The sequence below is a fragment of the Olea europaea genome, chromosome 13 (genome assembly GCF_002742605.1).
Source record: "Olea europaea var. sylvestris chromosome 13, O_europaea_v1, whole genome shotgun sequence".
Taxonomy (NCBI): domain Eukaryota; kingdom Viridiplantae; phylum Streptophyta; class Magnoliopsida; order Lamiales; family Oleaceae; genus Olea; species Olea europaea.
The window spans coordinates 5,915,034-5,938,435 of record NC_036249.1 but is presented as its reverse complement, the minus strand read 5'-3'; the positions used below and the strand labels follow the sequence as shown (position 1 = coordinate 5,938,435).

The following is a 23,402-nucleotide window of genomic DNA, read 5'->3' as shown; positions in this document are numbered from 1 at the left end:
CTTTTTTTTTTTTTTTTTAAATTCTCTTTTATTTTGCTATATTCGGAGTACATTTGTATTCAAAGTTCAGTTTTCCATTAGTTCAAATGTAAGAGCGATTAATTTCATTTGTTTATGATAATTTCCTTGAATTGGGAAATTACAGGTAAGGTTTACATTGGTTTGTAATCTTGAATTGTAATGAATTTCAGTTCCCAAATTATGTAGAGAAAGGTGCACCCTTTGAAGGACTGTGTACTAGGAATGTGAATCAGTAATTTATAGCTTTGTCAGGACTTTACCATCGTAGAATATTATTTGCACTGAATCTTTTAACGTTGAAAAAAAAAAATAAAAAAAAAAAATAGAACATTTTCAATTTTCTTGTTTTTGTTTTTAATGTTTTGAACCCCTACATTATTTAGTGGATCAGTAGATGATAACTTCCAAGGGAGGATAATTCGTACTTCTAATACATTCAGACATTGATTGAAATGTAGACCAGTTTCTCGAGTAAGCTTTTGAACTTTGACATACAAGTATTTTTATATTCAAGTTTCATACGAAAAATTGCAAACTCTTGTTGGCCTAAAATGTTTAATTTCTGTCGTAAGTGAGAGATTTTAAATAAAGAATTGGAGAGGTAGGGTTGTGAGAAGGAGATGAGATGTTAATGCTAAAACAGACAGTTTCTTTTTCTAATCAAAATATTTGTTCCTGTAGAAGCTTTTAGTTTAGAATTATAAAATTATGGCTAGTCTGCTTTGTTATGGCCTAATAATGGCATTTATTTCTTCCATCACACCTTTTCTTTTAGTTTAGTTCGGCCTGCTTGTGTATCCTTTACCTTGAGATCCTAGTTTTGGCGTTGATAATTAATCTTAACCTTTTTGAAGGTTGGAACTGCTGTGGTCACGCGAACTGATGGTAGATTAGCACTTGGAAGATTAGGAGCACTATGTGAGCAGGTGAGTTGAAGGATCATTTTCTGTTTACTTTCTTTCATGTCTAGTTAATGCATCAACTGACATTTATCAACGCTTACACTGTTGAATTCCAATTGAAGTGCAGATTCAAGAACTAAATTCTCAGGGATATGAGGTTATTTTGGTGACATCAGGTGCTGTTGGTGTTGGCCGCCAACGCCTTAGATACAGGAGATTGATCAACAGCAGGTTTTGGCGTTGCTTTGCTGTTTGAAGTTTATTTTGGAAACTTGAGAAAAAATATGATGGAATCTTTACAAACCAAGGAATATTCATTTGTTTATTTACTAATCTGCGTGCCCAGTTTGACAGTTGCCCGTAGACATTAACTGTTTATTAAGTATTAATATACACATGCTGCCAAATTATTTGATAAAGCTTGCAGCTTGCTTTCATTCTATTGCACCTCTGGAAGCTCCAATGAAGAATATATATCATGGAACCTTCACTGAATAATGTCGAATTTTCTTCAGTTTCAGAGTTACTAATATTGGTGAATATGGGTTTTCTGCAGCTTTGCTGACCTCCAGAAACCACAGATGGAACTTGATGGGAAGGCTTGTGCGGCTGTTGGACAGAATGGTCTCATGGCTCTCTATGATACTTTGTTCAGCCAGGTAAAATCACAATGTAGGTACCTTGTCTTGATTATTAGTCTGACTAGTTCCCTGCCTTGTGGTAGTTCAAAAGAAATAAATATTTTTTATTGGAAGTATTATTTTTATGCATATCACAGGATCATGATGATTTTGTTTCTCATATGCAGTTGGATATGTCATCAGCACAGCTTTTAGTTACTGACAATGATTTTAGAGATCTGGAATTTAGGAGACAACTTAATGAGACTGTAAAGACTTTGGCATCTCTGAAGGTTATTCCTATATTTAATGAAAATGATGCTGTCAGTACCAGGAAAGCTCCTTACGAGGTATTATTCTCTGCTTTATTGCTTACTATTTTGTTGCTTTCATTATAAAGTTGGCAGGTAACCCCTAATTTCGTCTAGAGACATGAGAGGTTTCTGCAGTATGGTAACGTATATGTGCAAGTTTGACCTTTCTTTAACTCCACGTACTTATTTCACTTGCAAGTTTAGTCTTCCTTACTGCCTACTTGTCTGATGGTCTTTCTGTGCCTTAATCACATATGTATAACTTGTATGAGTGCTAAATAATTTTTCCTTATAATTAAGTGTTTAATATAAAGGTTGGTGAATATCTTTACTCCTTGTATTTCTTAGATTTTTATTGAGGGTCTTTTCTTTTCATACACATTTTTTAAATTTTCATTGGCTTTATCACTGTTCATTACAGTATTCTGAATTTTTTAGCCTCATAGCTCATATTACTTCCCTTACATTGTGCAACTGTATAGGACGTACTTATTTCACTTGCAAGTTTAGTCTTCCTTACTGCCTACTTGTCTGATGGTCTTTCTGTGCCTTAATCACATATGTATAACTTGTATGAGTGCTAAATAATTTTTCCTTATAATTAAGTGTTTAATATAAAGGTTGGTGAATATCTTTACTCCTTGTATTTCTTAGATTTTTATTGAGGGTCTTTTCTTTTCATACACATTTTTTAAATTTTCATTGGCTTTATCACTGTTCATTACAGTATTCTGAATTTTTTAGCCTCATAGCTCATATTACTTCCCTTACATTGTGCAACTGTATAGGACTCTTCTGGAATATTTTGGGATAATGACAGTTTATCTGCTCTACTAGCACTGGAACTGAAAGCTGACCTCCTTATTCTGTTGAGTGATGTAGAGGGTCTCTACAGCGGCCCTCCAAGCAATCCAAATTCTGAGCTGGTTCATACTTATGTTAAGGAAAGGCATGAAGGAGTAATAACTTTTGGAGACAAGTCTAGGGTGGGAAGAGGGGGCATGACTGCTAAAGTAAAAGCTGCTGTTTATGCTGCTGATGCTGGGATCCCTGTTGTTATAACCAGGTAAACTGTCTTCCTGTAGGAGGTTTATACATTTGGATCTGAACAGGCATCAGACATCAATTCTAATGCGTAAAACAAACTATTGCTCATTTTGTGAAATCTTAATGCTTCTTTTAAATAAACTGTGTTTAACCTATTGTCTGTTTTAGTTTAGAAACTTCAGAGAATTCAAAAGCAATTTTTTCTTGTAGTGTGATAAAGTGATTTTGCGAAATCATAACAGATGAAATTTCAGCGTGAAAGCATGCAACGAAAGTGATTGTGGACCCAATCAGTTTCGGTTATCACTGAGCAAAATTACTCATCGCAAGTAACATGGTAAATAACAATAGAACTAATTATTGTCAACTGATTGTAGCAAGACTAGTTTTCAGCATCCTTCATAACACTGGATTCCATAGAATTTTGTATACTGTTGTTTTCTCCAAGTCCATGGGAAATTTGATGCTGCAAACGATGGTATCAATTTGCATACAGTATTTCAAATTTGTTTCTTGCTTCTAAAATCTGAGCTAGTGGTATGAAGTAGTTTGCAGAATTAAAAAAATAAAAAATACAAATTAACCTACTACCTGCTCAATTTATATAATATATATTAATTGATGGAGTATATGCTTCTCATAAGTCTGTAGATGGAGGGTAAATGAATGGAACTTTTCTTCAGTGCAGTCGTCCTTGTCAAGGCTGATGTCTTCTATGAAGTTGATACCTTAAATCTGTACACTGATGATTTATTTAGTATTAAGTGTGAGTTGCTGGTTTATGCTTTTTAGTGCTTTAATTTTTAGCAGAATTTAATCTCACTCTGCTCCATCCCTCTTTTACCGTGGATGAAGTGGGTTTGCTGCTGACAATATATTGAAAGTATTAAATGGGAAGCGAATTGGTACGCTATTTCATCGGGATGCTAAGAAATGGGGTCCACTTGGAGAAGTGGGTTCTAGAGGAATGGCAGTTGCAGCTAGGGAAAGTTCTAGAAGACTGCAGGTAAGAAAAATTGAGGAGCAATCTGAGGTGAATTTTGCATACCAGAACAATTGTGGTTGATTGTTATTTCTTTCCCTTCAGGCCATGTCTTCACAAGAAAGGAGTAAAATTTTGATGGATATCGCTGATGCACTAGAAGCAAATGAGAAACAAATTATTGCTGCGAATGAAGATGATGTTGCTGAGGCACAGCAAGCTGGATATGAAATATCATTGGTATCTAGGCTAGCCTTGAAGCCTGGTAAGGTAAGACACAACCTTATAATTTTTAAGGCATTAGGCATGTATTATCTTTTGAACAAAACGTTGTCACAAAACTATGTCTTTCATTCGCTCTCTTCCTCTTGCTAAATAGCTCTTATCATTATAGGTTTCAAGTCTTGCAAACGCTGTTCGTGTGCTTGCAAACATGGAGGAGCCGGTTGGTCGTGTGGCTAAGAGAACAGAGGTAGGGAAATTGGGTATTGAGGATAATAATTAATAGAATGTGGAGTACATGAAAATACCCGTTCAGACTTTTATGGGACTTCCTTCTTGTTTGTTTCCCTTTGCTAGTTCTAACAATATTAGGAAATGGTGCTTGTTGCCCTATTCAGGAAATTGCTACAGGGCTCATAATTTAAGCTGTGAACCATGCAAAACATGGGACACTACTTCATCTTCTAGGGAAAGTATGGTTGAAGATGTATATTTACATGAGCTGAGCTCAAGGAGAATACCATACTGTTTAGGACTTGATATTCTGCCCAAGTATAGTATATCAGGATAAAGTATGGCCAAGCCCAATGTATTTGGGGCTTGAGCATAAATATAGGGAGTTCAAGCTGGATCTCGAGCTTGACTCAATTGTATTTTGAGACCCTATGCAAGCTTTGAGCATGAAAAATTTCAAATATTAGTACTCAATTTTAGAATACATTAAAAACAATTTAAAATTTGTGAGCTTGCCTCTCCAGGCTCTAGCTCAGACAAATAGCCAACATGCTCTGTTCTGGCTCGATGGATATCAATGCGAGCTCCAAAAACTCATGAGATAGCTGTTATTTCTTTTGCAAAGCCAAGTTCACTGCGTATAACCAATATCTTGGACATAAAGACTGTTACTGACTGATAATAACTGCAGCTCTCAGAAGGATTCATATTGGAGAAGTTGTCATCTCCCTTGGGCGTTCTTTTGATTATTTTTGAGTCTCGACCTGATGCATTAGTTCAGGTAAATTAATTGACCTTTTTACTATCAGAAAGATTGTGGTTAATTGGTTGTATGGTGCTTCTGTGCAATAGACCGATGTCATACTTCTATTGTAATTAAAATTGCGGTTGCAATTATGTTGAATATCACGTCACACAGTGGGTTTTTGTGCTTGTTTTAGTAATATATATCCTGCTCCAAGTTGCGGTTGAGGGATGCTGTCACAATCTTACATTGATAAAATCATTTTAGCAACATGATTGGACAATAGTAAACGCAGCCTTGTGAAGGATTTTATAATGTTTTTCTTTTTGTCCCCTTCTTATTTCTTTTCAGAATGCGACAAAATTTTCTTCTCTGAGTTCCACGTTTTAGCTTAAAGCATTACATAACAACATCTAAGCCGTGTTCACTATAAACTTGAGATTGGTTATGCGAATTCTCAATTGCTATTACATTGGATCCAAGGCTTGCCTTTATTGAAGATTTAAATAAACTAAATTCTTGCAATTACTTCAATCGTGTTAATTTTAATCTACCTATCTTTCTTCTAACTTGTACTGTTTTTTCGTGGCTCTTGGAAATAGGAGCTTCTTTAAGTGCAAGCAAGGCATGCCCTGCTATCTAAGTTTCATAATGCTTTAGCTTTAAGTTTTATGCAATCGATAAAATATTATTCTTTTGAATGTTACTAACACACACTGTAAAATTATCTTTCAATTATTTCATATGTCAACATAAAGGGTTTCAAAATTTCCCCTTTCCTCCTGATTATAGCTATTTCAGCAGCCCTTCAAAAAAATAAAAATAAATAAAAAGTAAAATGCAGCAACTTTTGGATGACTAACGATCATTTTGGATGTTGATTTGTTTTCTGATTGTCCGTATTTTATTTGTTATTGCAATACAAAATTGAATCAAGTCATAAACTATGATCAGTCAACTGACTCCGGACTCGTTGTAGAGCCATGGACAAACATTTTTGTATCTTCAACTGTACTAACATATGGTTTTCTATTGATTGTAACAGATAGCTTCATTAGCAATCAGAAGTGGGAATGGACTTCTATTGAAAGGGGGAAAGGAGGCCAGAAGATCAAATACAATTTTGCACAAGGTTTAATCTTGTGAATAATTAGTTGTTTTAGGGTTATCGCAGCCCAGATTTATATCAATGTTTGTTATGGTTATTATGAAGTTCTACCCATTTTTTTATCGTTTTAGGTAATCACTTCTGCCATCCCAAAAAATGTTGGAGAGGGACTCATTGGACTGGTGACTTCTAGAGGAGAGATCCCTGAATTGCTGAAGGTGGCTTGAACTGATAATATCGATTAATGATTCCATGATGCTTTTATCTAATTATTATGGTTGTATGATACATGAATTGAATCTGGCATTAACATTTTGATTGCAGCTGGATGATGTGATTGATCTTGTGATACCAAGAGGCAGCAATAAACTTGTTTCTCAAATCAAGGCTTCCACAAAAATTCCAGTTCTTGGTCATGCTGGTACAAATAGTTTCATTTAAATGACTATTTCTCTATATCATCCTGCACAAAATGTGTAATTGAGATTTGAGCCAATATTGCATTCTGTATGTTGGGAGATTTAGTAAAGCTGTGTTCTTTTCATCCCAGATGGAATATGCCACGTATATGTAGATAAATCTGCCAATATGGATATGGCAAAGCGGATTGCTTTGGATGCAAAAACAGATTATCCAGCAGCCTGCAATGCAATGGCATGTTGTTTATAGATGATTTTTGTCTTTTCGTATATGTTGTGAAAAGATCGTTTCTAACGATGCTTTCTTTACTTGTTAGGAAACACTTCTGGTTCATAAGGAGTTGGTACAGACCGGTGCCCTGAATGACCTTATTATGGAACTTCAAGTCAAAGGTTGGGTTTCTAAAGCAAAATTTATGAATCCATTCACCCAAGCATAACCCTCAACCTTCACACACAATCATTGCACTTTGGGAGTTCATCAAAGGTTTATGTTTGTATGTCTGCTGTCCCTGTTCTGCTTCCTAATGTTTGGTTGATTACTTAAACTCGGTGAATATGCATGTACATCATGTCCCACATTCTGGGATGATTGGCATGTTATTGATGGTTCAACCAGTATGATTTAATTCACTATTTGCTTTCTGTATGGAAACCTCTGGATCTTTAAATTACCTTAAAGATTCTAAATTTTGTCACTTTGCAGGATCAGCATGGTTGAGTAAGGTTTATTTTCTCATTCACATTTTGCATACCCTAATCATTTCCATCTGCTTCAGGTGTTGCAATATTTGGTGGACCTCGGGCGAGCTCTTTACTGGATATTCCAGAGGCACATTCATTGCATCATGAATATGGTTCTCTCGCTTGCACTGTTGAAATTATTGATGATGTATATGCTGCCATTGATCATATACATCAGCATGGAAGGCAAGTTGGCTTCTCGAATTTCTCTGCTGTTGTGTTCACTTGTACTCGTGTGTTTGTTGTCAATTGAAGTTCCTTCTTAATTGCAGTGCACATACTGATTGCATCATTACTGAAGACAATGAAGTTGCAGAAGTCTTTTTAAATGGAGTTGACAGGTTACATTGCAACATTGCGTTTGCTATATGATATATTTTGTTAATTTAACATGGATATCATAACCTCTTCAATGAACTTAACATCGAGTATTGATGTTACCAGTGCTGCTGTTTTCCATAATGCAAGTACGAGATTTTGTGATGGCTTCCGTTTTGGACTAGGTGCAGAGGTATATTATCAAACTTTTTTTTCAGTCGTTGATATCCGAGTGTTATCTATAATATAATTGTGGTTGATGACAGGTTGGGATTAGTACAAGTCGGATTCATGCACGTGGTCCCGTAGGTGTTGAAGGATTGCTAACGACAAGATGGTATGTCTCCAAAATATCTTTCTATTTTTATTTTATTCATTTATTTTTGTCATGGATTTAGTTGATTATCTTTCTGCTGGATTTTTGCTCTTTTTTTCCGAGTCAAATACACGTGTTAAAACAACATAGTGCATGGAGTTAACAAATGCAGTGTAAATCATTGGCAGATGAACCCTTATTTTTATAGATGATCAATGAGAAACTGACTATTGTGTTTCTAAGAGTTTGCTTTAGGGTAAATACTAATTCATTAAAAACACTTCCAAAATATTAATTCATTTTCCTTACATTGTCGAAATAGAAAACTCAAAAGGTCATCATGTTCATGACTTGGGATATTCTGTTCTCAATGCTAAGGTATTTATGGCATTCAAAATTTAAGCTAAAAATTGGCTTTTGATGTATTCAGAATCTTTAATCTGGAGCTTTTAGCTATTACTCGGATTTTTTTGTTTAGCAAACTTATAAGAGTTTCGAGTTTATTTCCCTGACATTTTACTACCATTTGATGTAGGATTGGAAGAGGAAGTGGACAAGTTGTGAATAGTGATAAAGGGGTGGTTTACACTCACAAGGACCTACCTTTGCAGGGTTGAGCCTGCACAACCCAAGTATTATGCATTGGTTTTGTATGACACTAGCATTTGATGAAGCCGTCTGGTCTAATTAATTGTCTGCAAATTAAAAGTCTGGGAATGGATCAATGGATCGGTGGTTTTGGTTTCAATCAGAGATTCAATATCAAATTTCATTCCCACCCAATGTACTATGTAATAGGGCAGTTGGGCATTTCATTGGCATCTCAAATTTTGAGGATTCTGATTAAATCTCTTTGGAGGGAATGACCTTAATAATTTTTCACTTATAAGCCTCTTCTTTATTTTGCTTACGACTGCTAGCTTGATATGCTCGATTGCTTGGCACGAGTGACATTGTTTTAAAGTGGTTTGACATTCAAGATAAATTTACATGTTAAACGTTGACACTGCTTGACATGGCGTCAAGATATCCTATAATTTTTCCAAGCACAACAAAAGTTTTAGTATTTTCTTGAAGTATGTTAACCGTTTATACGAAGTTTCGGTTCTATTATTTTGATGGTCATGAATGAAGACCTCTTCTACTGGGGCATCTTCGTCTTTTGCTTCTTTGGTGACATCTTGTCTATGGACGATGAAGGACCCAACGACAAGTAAAAAGACGGTAGAAATTGAGTCATGTTGTCGATCTGAGATCACAGGTAGATGAGTTTGGTTCCCCGTTGAATTAGTGAGTAGATATTAGCTGTCAAGGCATTTTGATACGTCAGCTCGGCACCTTGGACTAATTTCCAATAGGAGGTCGAAGTCAGAATACAGGACATAACAGAAGTTCTACCTCGACGGTTGCACTAGCCAATCAATCAAGAGGGTGACCAGACAATGTAGAGCACATATTAAAATCTAAGCGTCATCATGATCTTGTTAACTTTACTGTACAATTGAATTTCATCAAATAAGTGAAGGGAGATGCTTGTTGTAAAGTAAATCTTACATCCACCTTTCAAGTCTTATAACCCCCTCACAAGAGGGGGCCACACTATTGTCCTATTATAATAATGGGGCTCTTTTTTGTGAGAGGGCTGTATAAATGTACAGTACTTATCATTTCCCATAAATGAGAAGTATTAGGTCAAAATGACTGTAGTTTGATATGATTAGGATGATTTGTTTTAACGTATTTTCCTATAGAAAGGGACGAAGGATAGATGAAATTGGAGATTTCGTATTCTCTGAACAGTGTAACAGTCCAATATCATAATACTCTCAATTAATTCAAATCCATAAAAATCGATTAGACTATGGCATTGTTTTTTCAAATCAACAAGACCATAAGAAAATGAAATAAGAGTAAAAATTAACATACGTATTAAGGACCTTTATGTCAAAAAGTTCTGATGTATAGAACAATATTATTTGGCTTCTGGAGTGTGTTGTTCAAGGTTTGTTTCGGTCCAAATTCTTTTAATTCACGTTAAATAAAATATAAAGTCAGCTCCAACTTTTTCATGTTTGACTAATTCTGTAATTTGTTGAAACAGAAAATAAATAAATAAATATAAGACAATCTCAAGAGTTGGTTCAAATTAACCTTTGTATTTTTCTAAATTTATTTTTAGTTTCACGTTTTCTTTATAATATAATATAATTTTGGACTTAAACATGTAACCTTTTTCTACATTTTTACTACAACATTTAAAAAAAATAATAATAATAAAAATAAAATAAAATATATCTATTATCAAACAATTTTCTATTCGGACTCGCTCATATCTTGTCACCTTGATAACAAGTAACAATAATGCTGCATGTACAGAAAAGGATGTCCTGATTAAATAAACCAAATAAAATAAAAAGAATTAAAATAATATCAATTATTTTTCAAAAATATTGAAAACAATTTTTATGTATGTCATTTTCTTTGGCTGTATTGTTGAAGAAAGAGTCGCGTCTATGATCATAACAGTTGATTCAGAATCTCAGATCACAATCACATCCAATTTACGCCTCCGATCTTTACTATTGTCAGCAATGAATAAATACTGTAAAAAACGTCACAAAAATTATATTAAACCATAGTTGTTTCTTTCAGTTTTACAGCCATTAAAGGAAAGGGGATTTCTACTTTGTTCTTCATCATAAGCAAGCATAAACGTGGGAATGTTCTGACAATCTAGGAGCATCCAATTCCAACTGTCCCAGATTTTTGGGAAAGCAAAACCCACCTCATAAAGATTCGATCTTCACTAAACACATGCATTTAGAGAGAGAAATAGAAAGATGAAAGAGCTGTTTGGGAGTCCAGGAACAAAGAGTGGGCTCATATTAAGGGTTGGGCAGAGTTTGTTTGCAGCTTCTTCAATTGGAATTATGGCATCTGCGTCTGGGTTTTCTACTACTACTGCCTTTTGGTAATTTCATTCTTGGCCAGTGGCCACTGCCTTTTCTTGAAAGTTTCGTTGTTATTTTCATCCTTTTTTCTGTTCGTGGGTTTGCATGTGGGGATTGGAAAAGATAATTCTGCTTGGGGTATTGTTCTCTGTGAGCATAATTGGGTTATTCCACAAGCAATTTGATCATTTCCATAAAAAAGAATGGACCATATGATATGAATATAGATTTAGAATTTGGACTTTTTAGGGCAGAAAATTGAATTTTCAGCACAAAAAAAACAGAAAATTAAGTTTCAGCACCCAAAAAAAAAAAAAAATAAATAAAAAAAAATTCCAGAAAACTGTGGGGTCATTTGACCCCACATGACCCCATGTGGGTCCGCCACTTATTTTCATCCTTTTTTCTGTTCGTGGGTTTGCATGTGGGGATTGGAAAAGATAATTCTGCTTGGGGTATTGTTCTCTGTGAGCATAATTGGGTTATTCCACAAGCAATTTGATCATTTCCATAAAAAAGAAAAAAAGAGTCAGCTCTGAAAGAAGAAATATGCACAAATTTCTTGTCTTTGGAATAATTATTTCGTTTGTAAGGATGGGTAGAAAGGTTGGATATATGTTAAGTGTAAAATCCCACACCATTTAAATACGAAAATGATAATCAAAATATAGGGTCTTGGCTCGTCCATTTAACAAGGTTGATGCATTAAGATGGAACTTCAAGTCTTAATAATAATGTATCAATAAGTAAAATCATAACTATTCCTTAAATAAGTTGTAATAATTTTCATTTAATGCATCTAGTAAAATACCAGGTTTGCAAACTGCATGCTATTCAGTTATATTTGACATCTTAGATTGCACAATTTTACAAGATATTCTTATACTATTGGTTAATCTTGATGGAAAGAAATCTATACTCATGGATCATTGTAGAACCTATCTACCTTTTTTTTCTCTTTTTTCTTTTTTTAAATAACACAGCAGTGTAAAAAACTTAAAGGTATCAGAAATGCTAATGATCATACAACCATATTTAACATGAACTTTATCTTCTTGCAATACTCTGTAGCCTGCCTCCTGAGTATCCACCTGTTCCTGTGCAGTGCCATCAATATTTTTGTTGAGATTCTCAGCACACTGTTATACAAATCGAACTTCTCTTCTTTTTCTCCTTTTAAGTAACTATATGTCGAGCTAATATATAGATTTGTTCAAAGTTATTTTTCCCTCCTAGTAATAAAATTATACTTTAAATCATAATTGGTGTTCTTGCTTGATTTATAACACTTGGAATGCTGAATCATTTTCGAGTAAAGAAAATCAAGGACATCGCTTTTTGGATCTTTTTTTACAAATTTCCCTTCCCCTTTTTGAATTCCTACTGTGCAGGGATGGTTAATTATTACAGTGCTTCAGCTAATTGGATAAAAATTTTGTTCAGCTACTTAATAGCATCAATGGGGCTTCAGTTTTTATGGAGCTTTGGACTTGCCTGCATAGACGTACATGCTTTGAAGTTCAATAAAGACCTGCATAATCAAATCATCGTGAGCCTGTTTGTTGTTGGCGACTGGGTAACTAATTCCTCTTTTGGCTTCATTTGTTTCATTACTTCCACGAGAGCATGCTTTTATCACTTCAATAATGATAATTAGGATGCCAAATTAGAAACTGGCTGAAGGAAACTGTTGCAATGAGTTCACATAATTGCTCCTTTCCCCTTGTCAACCATCTTAATCAACAATACTCAATGCCCAGAAGTTGACTTTTACTTTTTCTTTCTTTCTTTCTTTCTTTCTTTCTTTCTTTCTTTCACATTTACCTTTCTTCCTCAAGGAAACTTATCTTGACCTACAAAACCTGAACGGTTTTAATTATACTTTAACAAATATATAATTCTAAACTTAATGCATACACGATATGTTTGTTTAATATTTGTCAAATGGCTGCATGATATAAATGTATCATAGTGTAAAATTTTTGAGAAGTCTGACTTCTCCTATTTAATTGACTCTTGTAGTTTTGATTTACTTTTTCTACTTTCCTAGGAAGAGCTAAAGTCATTGGTTTGTGCTGTTGAAAACTCTTTACGTTGGGAGTAAATCAGTGAACTGTAAATGTCTTAGGATATGCAAAGTATAACATAACCACTTGCATTGTGAATAAGAGATAAATTACTTCAGAGCAGTAGAATTAGCACAGGCTCCAGGAAACCTGAAAAGGGACAATTGATTATGGATGGAGCACCTGAAACTCCCTCTGAATTCAGATGAATCTTGCCCATCTCTCTCTCCCTCTCTCTTGCACATGGGCAGGTGCAGACATGCGTGTTCGCTCCCACCATTCCTACCTTTCACGTCTGTCAACACTTTGTACTCCTTAAAGATTAAAACCTCTGTTAGGGACAATAATAATGCCGTTGGTGTGCTTCTCTTCATTTGTCCTCATGAGACGTCATCACCCATCCACACAAATTTAATTTTCCACCCATTCAACTGGCTTAGGCCACCCTTACTGCCAAATCATTCATCTGACATCATCATGATTATTGATGCACAATTGTGGTTGGGACTCAAAATTCTCTCAAATCTTAATCAAATAATGAAGATCAAATGTTTTAAAACTATGCTCGTCATAACCGTTAAATGTCCCTCGACCGAGTACTAAATTGACATTTAAATTTCTTACTTCATGTCTAGCATCTCTGGAGGTACACAACCTGAGAAACAATGCTGAAGTATAGTACCAAAAGCTAAAAATGTTAAGTGCAGAACAAAGCTTGGGACATTTTTCAATCACAATTTTTTCACGTCTCTAATATTGCTTAATGTACTTTATTTATATATTTTTTTTCATTCTAATTGTGACACCCCGAACTTAAAACTTCGAGGGTCACGTACTAAACATAATAGCTTCTGCCTTTGGTACATGTAAATACTCTTAAATAGAAGTATTACATGTGAAAAACTTATTTTCAACTTGGTAAAATAATTTTTATAAAATTTGGTGGCCGATAAAAGTGCATGTCGACAAGGAATTATGCTTCACATATACGGCCTCGGCACTGTCAAGATTAGTTAGGGCAGCAAGTTTGACAATTTTTATAAAATTCATCCCAACTCCGTTTTCTATGAAATTTGTGGCATTAGAAAGATATTTTCAAGTAGTTTTCTAGGTTAAAATATGAAAATTTTCCAAGATCATATGGTATAGACGTTTTACTGAAAACAGTGAAGTATTACACAGGAAATCCAGATTGACCTTTAGACGTTAAAACCTTGATAACTCAGGCCGTAGATATCTAAATTGAGTGATTCCTTCGGCCATATTTAGAGAACTCAAAGAGGAAAACAGACATATTTTTAGAATCTCAAATGGACGATTATAGAGTTAGAAATATCGTTTTGAAAATGACTCCAGAAACTGTCTCGTTTCTGCCTTTTGTCTCTTGTAAGGAAAATAAACTACAAAAATGTCTCTTAACATAACATGAAAGATATAATTACAAAATTTACTATTAACACCATAATACATCATGTCATGTTCATATTTTTACATAATACCATAAGAAAAATAGATGGAAAAAACCGTCGTCGAACAAAACACACAAAAGAAAACTTTCTGTACAAAACTTCGTTGTCCTTAATCCATCATCGCGTAAGCCAACTAACTTCCATCAATTCAAATGATCATGGATCTGAAAATTTAGCATAACATACTATGAGTATAAGAAATACTCAGTAAGATACCATGCTTGGATTTTTATCATGATAATACCACACAAAAGAATACAATCAAACCCATACTTGCATATTCCGGCTTGTCGGTGCCCTTCGGACTTGTCCTAAGGCATAAATAGATATCTAACTTTGTGGACTTGTCCACCATAATTATATTGTGGTTTTTCATGCATAGTTTAAGTATAAATATTACCATGAAAATCATAACTCTTAAGCATGAAAGTATCTTACCGTAAAACTTGAAGATCTTCGATTGAAATGTAAATTGGAAGTGCTAGGTTTACTTCCTTCCCTTTCCTTCCTTATTTTCGGTTTTTGGCTCTCTTTTCAAATGTATAAGTATTTTGTAGAAATGAAAGAAATATCTTCCTCTATGGCATGGGTAGGGATATATTTATACTTGTATAGGAGGATAAGTATAAAAAGATATTTTTATTTTTTATTACTTGGTGTGGCCGACTTTGACCCCCTTTTTTTTTTTTTTTTTTTTTTTTTATACTTGTACACTTGTTTAATCTATGATCCAAATGTATGGTGGTGATGGATAACAAGTGGGGTTGATTATAGGTAATTAGTAGTCTAAAGACCTATATTTGCAAAGGAAATCTCTAATCTTCCAACTAATATAATCCAACCCTCTATCTTTCATTATTAGCAAATGCATCCCAAATCTAAACTTATATCCAACTTACATATCCAAAAATTGTAGATCGTAAATTAATTTAATCATTTGGTCAATTGAAGTCCTAACAAAATAATCGACCACATTCAATTTCAAACTTGACTTAAGTTTCGACTAACTAATAATCACTTCATGTATACGCAACATTTAACACCTCATGCTTGTAGTCATTAGCTATCTCTAACATTAACCACTACGAAAGTGGTGTCCCCTTTTCTTATGGCCAAAAATAGTATTGAAAGTTAAATCGCCATCTTAAAGAAATTTAAATCAGCATATAATTTCGGAGTATTACACTAATTAATTTCTAGGGATCATTTCTATTCAATCTCCTTGAAAAGGAGATGTTTTGGTTATATGAACTGTTGAAACTGGCAATGAACTTTGAATGAGATGTTTATTTGGTTTGAACTGGTCTAGTTACTCTTATCCAGTCTGGTTCAATAGTTGAAGCCATCGAGTCATAATTAATTTGTTTTGTTCAGTTCCAGCTCCACCAATTAGGTTTCAGGAATTTTTTTTAATACAAGTTAGGTGTTGTGGATATCATATCAACCGTTCAAACCTTGACATTTGCTCAAAAAGTTTAAAAACTGTTATCTGGTTGGTTTTCATTTTTTGTATAAAAATAAAGACGGATTGAGTGGCACTGAGTGGCTGGTTTTCCATATCACCGAAACAAAATATAATCTTTTTCTCTTTGGAGCTAGACTGACTGATCGATCCCGGTGTTCTAGAATTTTCTGATCCCTAGTCCCCAATAGAGTAGAGTAGAATGAATACCTGATCAGTGGGAGAGAGACTCTTTTCTTTTGAAAGGGATGGCCATGATGCACCGACACGGATATGTGTGCTCAACACGATACGTGTTGGATACACCGACATGCGATTTATTCAAAAAAGTACTGATATGACACGTCGTCGATACATAAATTAAATTCTTTAAAATTTTTCATTTATATAGTAGACGGATTGAGTGGCACTGAGTGGCTGGTTTTCCATATCACCGAAACAAAATATAATCTTTTTCTCTTTGGAGCTAGACTGACTGATCGATCCCGGTGTTCTAGAATTTTCTGATCCCTAGTCCCCAATAGAGTAGAGTAGAATGAATACCTGATCAGTGGGAGAGACTCTTTTCTTTTGAAAGGGATGGCCATGATGCACCGACACGGATATGTGTGCTCAACACGATGCGTGTTGGATACACCGACATGCGATTTTTTCAAAAAAGTACTGATATGACACGTCGTCGATACATAAATTAAATTCTTTAAAATTTTTCATTTATATAGTATAAGCCCCTGTTTGGTCCCCATTAATTTTGATTATAATGGGAGGAATAGTATTTATTTATTTTATTTATTTTTATTTTTTTTGAAAAATGAATGATTGTAAAAGAATGAAAATTTTACAATCTACATGTAATATTATTTTATTGAAGATTGTGTAGTTTAAAATTGGAGAGAGAAAAAATTAGTTTAATTTGATGGGATGTAATGGGGGCTAAATTTAGTTTTATATTTGTTATTAATTTTTCTTGTTGAAATCATTTAAATATGAGTATATATTTGTTTTTTACTTCTAACTTTAAGTTAAAAATATATAATGTTTTTTATATTTCTAATAAAAAAGAAAAATGATTGTAGTAGAGTGTTTGAGGAGTGTTGGACACAGAAATTTACCCTAATTGAAGTGTTCGTACAACAGAGAGGATGGGGTTGGACACTTGGACATTTAAGTTGAGTTTGAATATTTAATTACATCATTTTTGGTAGCTATTTAAGCTAATTTAAGATAAGTTCATTAACAAATCAAGCCAAGCTTGAGTAACCTGTTGTTCAATTCATTTCGACTCTTTTGCTCCCATGATACCCTTTAATTGGTCGAGCAAATTCCTAAAGGGTACTTAAAGTGGATTACATGTCCCAAAGTTTGATGCCATTCGAATATTTCATACACTTTATTTGGGACAATGGAGTACCAGAGCCACAATCATAATCCAAGTAAATGCACTTGGATATAATGTGTATGTTGATCATACCAAGATTTTGGTTTTTGTGGAAGTTTCATAGGGAAGCAATTTTTTGTTCTTAAAAGAACATTTATTGATGGAAAAGGTGGCTGATAATTCTACACTAATACGAGCGCATGTGTAATTCTACCCTATACTACAACAATGATCAGAATCTAAGATATTTGCAGGAAGAAAAGTTTTACCTAAGAACTTTCTTTAGAAGTTAGCACCGACTGGGAGATGATATTTTCTAACATAAGAACACTGGAGAAGTTCAACCTGATTACTTAAATTATTTGCTGAGGTTAGAAAGAAGAGGAAATTTGTGGTTTAACATGATCACCTATTATATTAAAGCAGATTTTGAAGTAGGGAATGCAGAATGCTATTCACAATGCATAAGATACTGTGTTAATTAAATTCTAAACAAGGTGATGATTATAAGCTTCAAAAAGAAACTTCTGTTTACAATGATACCTTGATATAACATGACCAAGATCTGAAATATCTGGATGCATGAGAAGTTTGGTCTTTAACTTAAATAATCAGCATTGTCCAGATCATCATCATGCCTATGTATTTCAGTTATCCATCTCTAGATTTTGGTCACAAAGATATGCAGCTTAGGAGTGAATATTTCTCTTGGAGATAACTAAGTGACTGAGAGGTGGCATTTTTCTAGTATAAGAACTGTGGAGCATTTCCACTTAGCTTACTGAAATTGGTTATTGAGATTTGCCAAAGAGGGTGTGGTTTAATGTTCTCTATAAAATAGGTACATATTTTGAGGTTGGGACTGTGGAGAGCTATTACGAAGGGGTGGATGAGATTTTGTCAAATGATCGAACTTTGGAATAGGTAATGGAGATTGGCTTCCGAGTGAATATTTTGTTCTGAAGAGAGCACTTGGTGCAGGGAAGTCATCTAATTCTGAATATTCAAATTTCCATCTCATCTTGTGGATAAAAAAAATATTTATTCTTTCATCTCTAAACAGGAAGAAAGAATAAATAAGCCAATTGATTGTGAAGGAGACAATGCAGCAGGTTGTGTCTCTGATAGTGTTGGCTATAAATACAGTTCTTGTTTTTCATGGTCGCCATTTGAGTTTGATATTTTTAAGATATAAATTTTACTGATATAAAAGATATACATGCTCAGTGATCAGAGCACCTTGAAGTTCGAATATTATATGTAATCCCACTAATTGGTAATGGATTCTAGTTTAGAGTATTGAGAGGGATAGGCTGAAAAATTCCTGTGCAAGTGACCTCGTGTGGCAATTACTTACACTAATAATTAATAAACTTCCATTTAGGCATCAGAGGATTTCGTGGTCTTTTTGCGCTTCTATGGAGCAAATAATTTCATTGAATTTTGAAGAAAATCTAGAAAATGTAGTAATTTGAAGGTTCCCCTGAATCACGTTAAAAGCATCTGGATAGTTCTACAATATTTGCACTGTCACCACATATTAGATGGTATTTGCTAGTTCTTCCTTAACTAGAATGAATTTTCTTCCAATAAGACATGGATATGATAAACGGCAGTACAGTTTATGCATATTCTTTGGGACTAGGTTTAATTTCTGTTTATGAGTGTTAAATAAACTGTGCCAGGTGATAACTCTATAATTTTGATGAAAAAAGTGTACACCGACTCAAATTTATTAGCAATATAGTTTCCAATTTTGCTATCAGACTTCATTAGATTCTTGTTTTCAATTTTATATTCTTTATTTTTCCAGAATTTGTGTGCACTCGAAAGAAGGTCATTGTTATATATGATTTGTGCAGTTCAAGTATATGTTTTGGCACACCGGATTAGGCACATATGAGGAATTTAGTATAGGATTATAATGAATATTAATGGTATTATGGTGAGTTAAGGTGGATAGTGTTTTTAAATTTTCATTCAAAAGATAATTATTGAAACAATCAACCGTATAACATAATATGGAGGTTGGAGGTGGGTTTAGGTCGGATAAGAAGATATAGTAGATAATATTCTTTTGAATGAAAATCATTAGATATTATCCACTTTAATCCACTATAATACCTCCACCACCCAAATCACCCAACCCATCACCACCGACCGCCACCTCAAACCACCCCCGCAAGTTCCAAATTCCAAGAATTCAATGCTTCTTCCATCAGATTTCCAAAGAAATATCAGGAAATCATTTGCATCAATTCTTTCAGCGTAAGTTCATCCCATTGTTCAACAACAATTACCTTTCTCACATGAAGGCAAACTGGCGGTTTTATATAAGCATGAAGAGGTCAATATTTTCTCTAATCTTTACAAGTTTATGTTGATTGGGAAATTTTCACATTGGGACGCAAATTCACAAGACTCCTTCAACTTATAGCTTCATTTGGTTTTAAGGAGTACAAGATTGAACATCTTGATGGTAAGCACATTATTATTTATTTAGTTAGAGAAGATTATGTTCGATTATGGTTAAAGCCCTCCCATTATCTTGATTCTCTCCACGTGAGAATATTTAAATGGAGCATCCATTTCCCTCCAGATATTGAAACTTCCATAGCTCCGGTTTGGGTAAATATTCTATTACTCCAATCTCTCTTTTCCAAATTCTGCATTATTCTATTTAGCTAGCTCCATTGGAAGATCTTTGCATATGGATAAATCTACAGTAGAGAGAAACTGGTGCCAAGTGTGGCTCGTTTATGCATTGAAGTGGACCTTGCCGTGGATTTACCAAAACCTGCTTGGGTAGAGCCAGCCCCTTTTGAATGGACGGAATTTTTCACTTTATCGGAAATTCCAAGGATGCCATTAGCCTCAAAGTGCTGAATGGTGGTGTCTCTACCATGAACCACCATGGGAAACTGCTTGCAAGCAACTTGGGATCCCAATGTAGGGAAAGGAAAGGAGCCCGATTTTGGGGGAGTTTCTCCAAAAAATAAATAAAGATTAAAAATAAAAAATAAAAAAAAAATCCTACAAGATATTGCAAGAAGTGAGAAAATCAAAGAAAGATCTTCTCCAGATGTCAGCACTAGGAACAAGATTCAAGATAACATTGCAAGTCATCTTGATGGCATGGGTATTGAGGATTGCATGATGAATGTTGAGGACAATCCACCATTTTGGGACAGTAAGAACATTTAAGGTGTGTCAGTTAATCCACACGAGGATGTATCACGAGCAATGATCTTGATGCAGAGTTTTATCAACGAGACATTTACTACGAGCCACTTGATGATGAAGATAACATGGACATGTTGTATAAGATACCTACAACCTATGGATATATTTCACAAGATAGCCTACGGTTTCACGTACACCAAAATGCACAAGAAGACGTATAAAAGGAAGTATCCACGCTAGAATTAGTTTTAAGCCTTTTTTCTTTATTTTCTCATGTAAGTCTCTCTGTTTGGTTTATGGCATTTTACTTTTCCCTTGCTGGATGTTAGCTTCAGCCCCTCCTAAGATGTTTTCTGCTATTATTCCATTATTAATAAAACACGCCATCATGAGTTTTTTTTTATTTAAAGAAAATCTTCTACTTATTAATATCCATTATAATTTTATACTCAATTCTTAATACGACCTAATCCGGTGTTTCAAGCATGGTCTTAATTCTTTTTTTCGAGATAGAATTATTTTTATTCTTGGCTTGAACTCGACATATTGGATTTTAAGATCTAACTCATGATTGCAGGTGACAGCAACTCTATCACTTGCAGCTTCATGTTCATCAGCTGGTGTGGCGGTACTCTTTACTAAAGACACAGATATCTGCAAGGTAGAGACTAATTTCTCGTGCTATATGTTCCAGATATCCATAGCTTTTGCTTTCGCATCATGGTTTCTTCTTGCTGTATCTTCTTATGTCATGTTTTGGCTTCTGGCCTCGATTTAAATGACCTGTGATTGACACGATCAACACACAAACACAATTTTGAACTCATAATGTACACATTTCTGACTTTGAACCGTTTTATAGAAATAATTAAATTCTTTTCCCGTCTCAACATTGCCCAGCTCACTTCTGTTCTGCAATTTTCGGTTTGAGATGATGAAATTTGATAGATTGAATAGATCCATTTTTCCATGGCACATTTGGAAAGGTGAATTGTACAATATTGAACAATAGTAAACTGAATTTAAAGTTAAAATCTTGTTAATTGTACTGTGGAGTTTTGTAGTATAAGTATCAAACATGAGACTTGTAAGCTTCACATAATTACAATGTGAGTATGATACCAGGATTTATTTTATTTTTCAGTGGATTGTTCTATTACATGACGGGTACGGTCACAAATTCACATGGTTTGGTTCTCCATTCACTCTCCGTGATAATATTGGAAGGTGACATTGTATTATAATTAAATAGAGGAAATCCCCACAATGGACACTGAACTTTGCAGAAAATCCCTAGGAGGTCACCGAACTTCAATACGCCCTTAAATAATCACTGAACTTTACTGAAGCCCCTCAAGAGGTCACTGAACTTCAAAATGTCCATAAATGGTCACTAAATTTTGTCAAAGTTCCCCAGAAAGGTTACTCAATGTTGCAAATTGGGACCCTATACATAACTAGTTTAGTGACATTTCAGAGACTTTTTGCAAAGTTCAGTAACTATTCAGGGACATTTTGAAATTCGTTGACCTCTTGGGGGACTTCGAAAATCAATGATCATTTAGGGACATATTAAAGTTCGATGACCTTTTAGGGGATTTTCTGCAAAGTTCAGTAATCATTGGGGGGATTCCCTCTAGTTTAAATATACCAAAAAACTAGGACATTTTATCTTAATTTTCCCAAGCAAAAGCAACGAGATACTTCAAAGCATCAATTTATGTAAATTGTACATCATGGCAAATTATGAAGTTGTGGAAACAGTTTGATGACAAATTCTTAGTAGGAATTTTTTAAAATTGTATTTTCTTGTATTGAAATTATCAATTTATTTCTTTTCAAGTGATAAATCTTTTTAACAGCATAATAGAACATTAATTTGTAGACACGTAAAAACATACAAGAATGTGGACAACTGTGTTGTCCAAAAAGAGTTGGAATGAGTTTGAATAGACAATTTTGAGACAAATATAGAATTTGAAATAAAGAAGGTTACATCCATTGGTGTGGATTTTTTTTCTTTTTTTTTTGCCCATGACATCGGCCCCACATCATATATCGACTAACAAAAATAAAAAAATCTGAACATCACGTATGGAATACTTCATACAAACAAAGTCCTTGTTTGAGCCACATTATTTGGTGTTAATAGATTTTGAAATAGTGATTTTTTGGAGAATGTGTAGTTAAAAAGTAAGAAAAAATGAAAGAAAATGAAGACCCCACGAGGGCAAAATATGACAAAAGAATTTTTACCAACTCCAATGAGGAAGAATTTGTAAAGGAAGTCAGTAGAATTTTCGATAATAAAACCTCCATGAACACAAATCATTTGATACATGCACAAGGTACAATTGCTCAAAGGAAGAAACACGATATTATATGGAACAGGACAATAAATAAAGTAAGTTCTAATTATGAACTTCAACAAATAATCATCTGATAATATGCACAAAACTGTCCAAGTAGCCATCCTCGAATCAAATATGTACCAAAAACAAAGATATTGATAATTTATTTCTATTTACTCTGTACACAACTGACCATACTTAAGACCTCAATTGACATGGAACCATTAAATGTACTGAAGTCTGAAAGAATGACTTCTACAATTGGAATGAAAGAGAACTGAAAATAGGAAATAAACAAAAATTTCAAACATCACACACTGTAACGGATCTTTACATTACGATCTCTGGCTTCAAGATGCTAGATTTGATCTCCTTATGAGGTAAAATCACGCCTCCATTGCTGTAAATCACGTCCCGAACATGAAGGGCTTCTCCAAGAATGGTCATATTCTCTTCGCAAGCCCATTGCCCAACAGTCGAGTGCCGGCCAATGATGCTGCTTGAAATGCACGAGTGATTCTTGATGCGGACCCCCCCCCCCCCCCCCGCC

At 34.3% G+C, this 23,402-nt stretch overlaps 2 protein-coding genes across 3 annotated transcripts; both read left to right on the top strand.

Moving 5' to 3' along the window:
• Positions 1-859: 859 nt before the first annotated feature.
• Positions 860-9,006, top strand: LOC111407413 (delta-1-pyrroline-5-carboxylate synthase-like). 2 transcript variants are annotated; one of them, XM_023036864.1, is made up of 19 exons: positions 860-947; positions 1,051-1,154; positions 1,480-1,582; positions 1,732-1,893; positions 2,646-2,923; positions 3,760-3,910; positions 3,992-4,156; positions 4,281-4,358; positions 5,034-5,123; positions 6,133-6,219; positions 6,327-6,413; positions 6,520-6,616; positions 6,746-6,849; positions 6,932-7,007; positions 7,394-7,544; positions 7,631-7,699; positions 7,803-7,869; positions 7,943-8,013; positions 8,528-9,006. In XM_023036864.1, exons 3-19 carry the CDS (start codon positions 1,505-1,507, stop codon positions 8,607-8,609), a joined length of 1,893 nt encoding a protein of 630 aa, XP_022892632.1. In that variant the 5' UTR covers positions 860-947; positions 1,051-1,154; positions 1,480-1,504; the 3' UTR covers positions 8,610-9,006. The 2 variants fall into 2 exon arrangements, with proteins under 2 accessions (XP_022892632.1, XP_022892631.1); XM_023036863.1 differs by lacking the exons at positions 860-947; positions 1,051-1,154 and having other exon boundaries at positions 1,480-1,595.
• A 1,494-nt stretch (positions 9,007-10,500) lies between these two features.
• On the top strand, positions 10,501-21,391 carry LOC111407411 (CASP-like protein 5B2). Its single transcript, XM_023036862.1, has 3 exons — positions 10,501-10,963; positions 12,387-12,519; positions 21,079-21,391. The coding sequence occupies exons 1-3, from the start codon at positions 10,833-10,835 to the stop codon at positions 21,277-21,279; spliced, it is 465 nt and encodes a 154-aa protein (XP_022892630.1). The 5' UTR covers positions 10,501-10,832; the 3' UTR covers positions 21,280-21,391.
• The last annotated feature ends 2,011 nt before the right edge of the window (positions 21,392-23,402 follow it).

Excerpts from the sequence above, each read along its gene's own strand:
- LOC111407413 (XM_023036864.1), top strand. The coding sequence starts at position 1,505 with ATGGAACTTGATGGGAAGGCTTGTGCGGCTGTTGGACAGAATGGTCTC. Across the intron at positions 7,008-7,393 it reads TATGGAACTTCAAGTCAAAG|GTGTTGCAATATTTGGTGGA; the intron begins GTTGGGTTTCTA and ends CATCTGCTTCAG. Across the intron at positions 7,545-7,630 it reads CATATACATCAGCATGGAAG|TGCACATACTGATTGCATCA; the intron begins GCAAGTTGGCTT and ends TCTTAATTGCAG.
- LOC111407411 (XM_023036862.1), top strand. The coding sequence starts at position 10,833 with ATGAAAGAGCTGTTTGGGAGTCCAGGAACAAAGAGTGGGCTCATATTA. Across the intron at positions 10,964-12,386 it reads TCTACTACTACTGCCTTTTG|CTACTTAATAGCATCAATGG; the intron begins GTAATTTCATTC and ends AATTTTGTTCAG. Across the intron at positions 12,520-21,078 it reads TGTTTGTTGTTGGCGACTGG|GTGACAGCAACTCTATCACT; the intron begins GTAACTAATTCC and ends TCATGATTGCAG.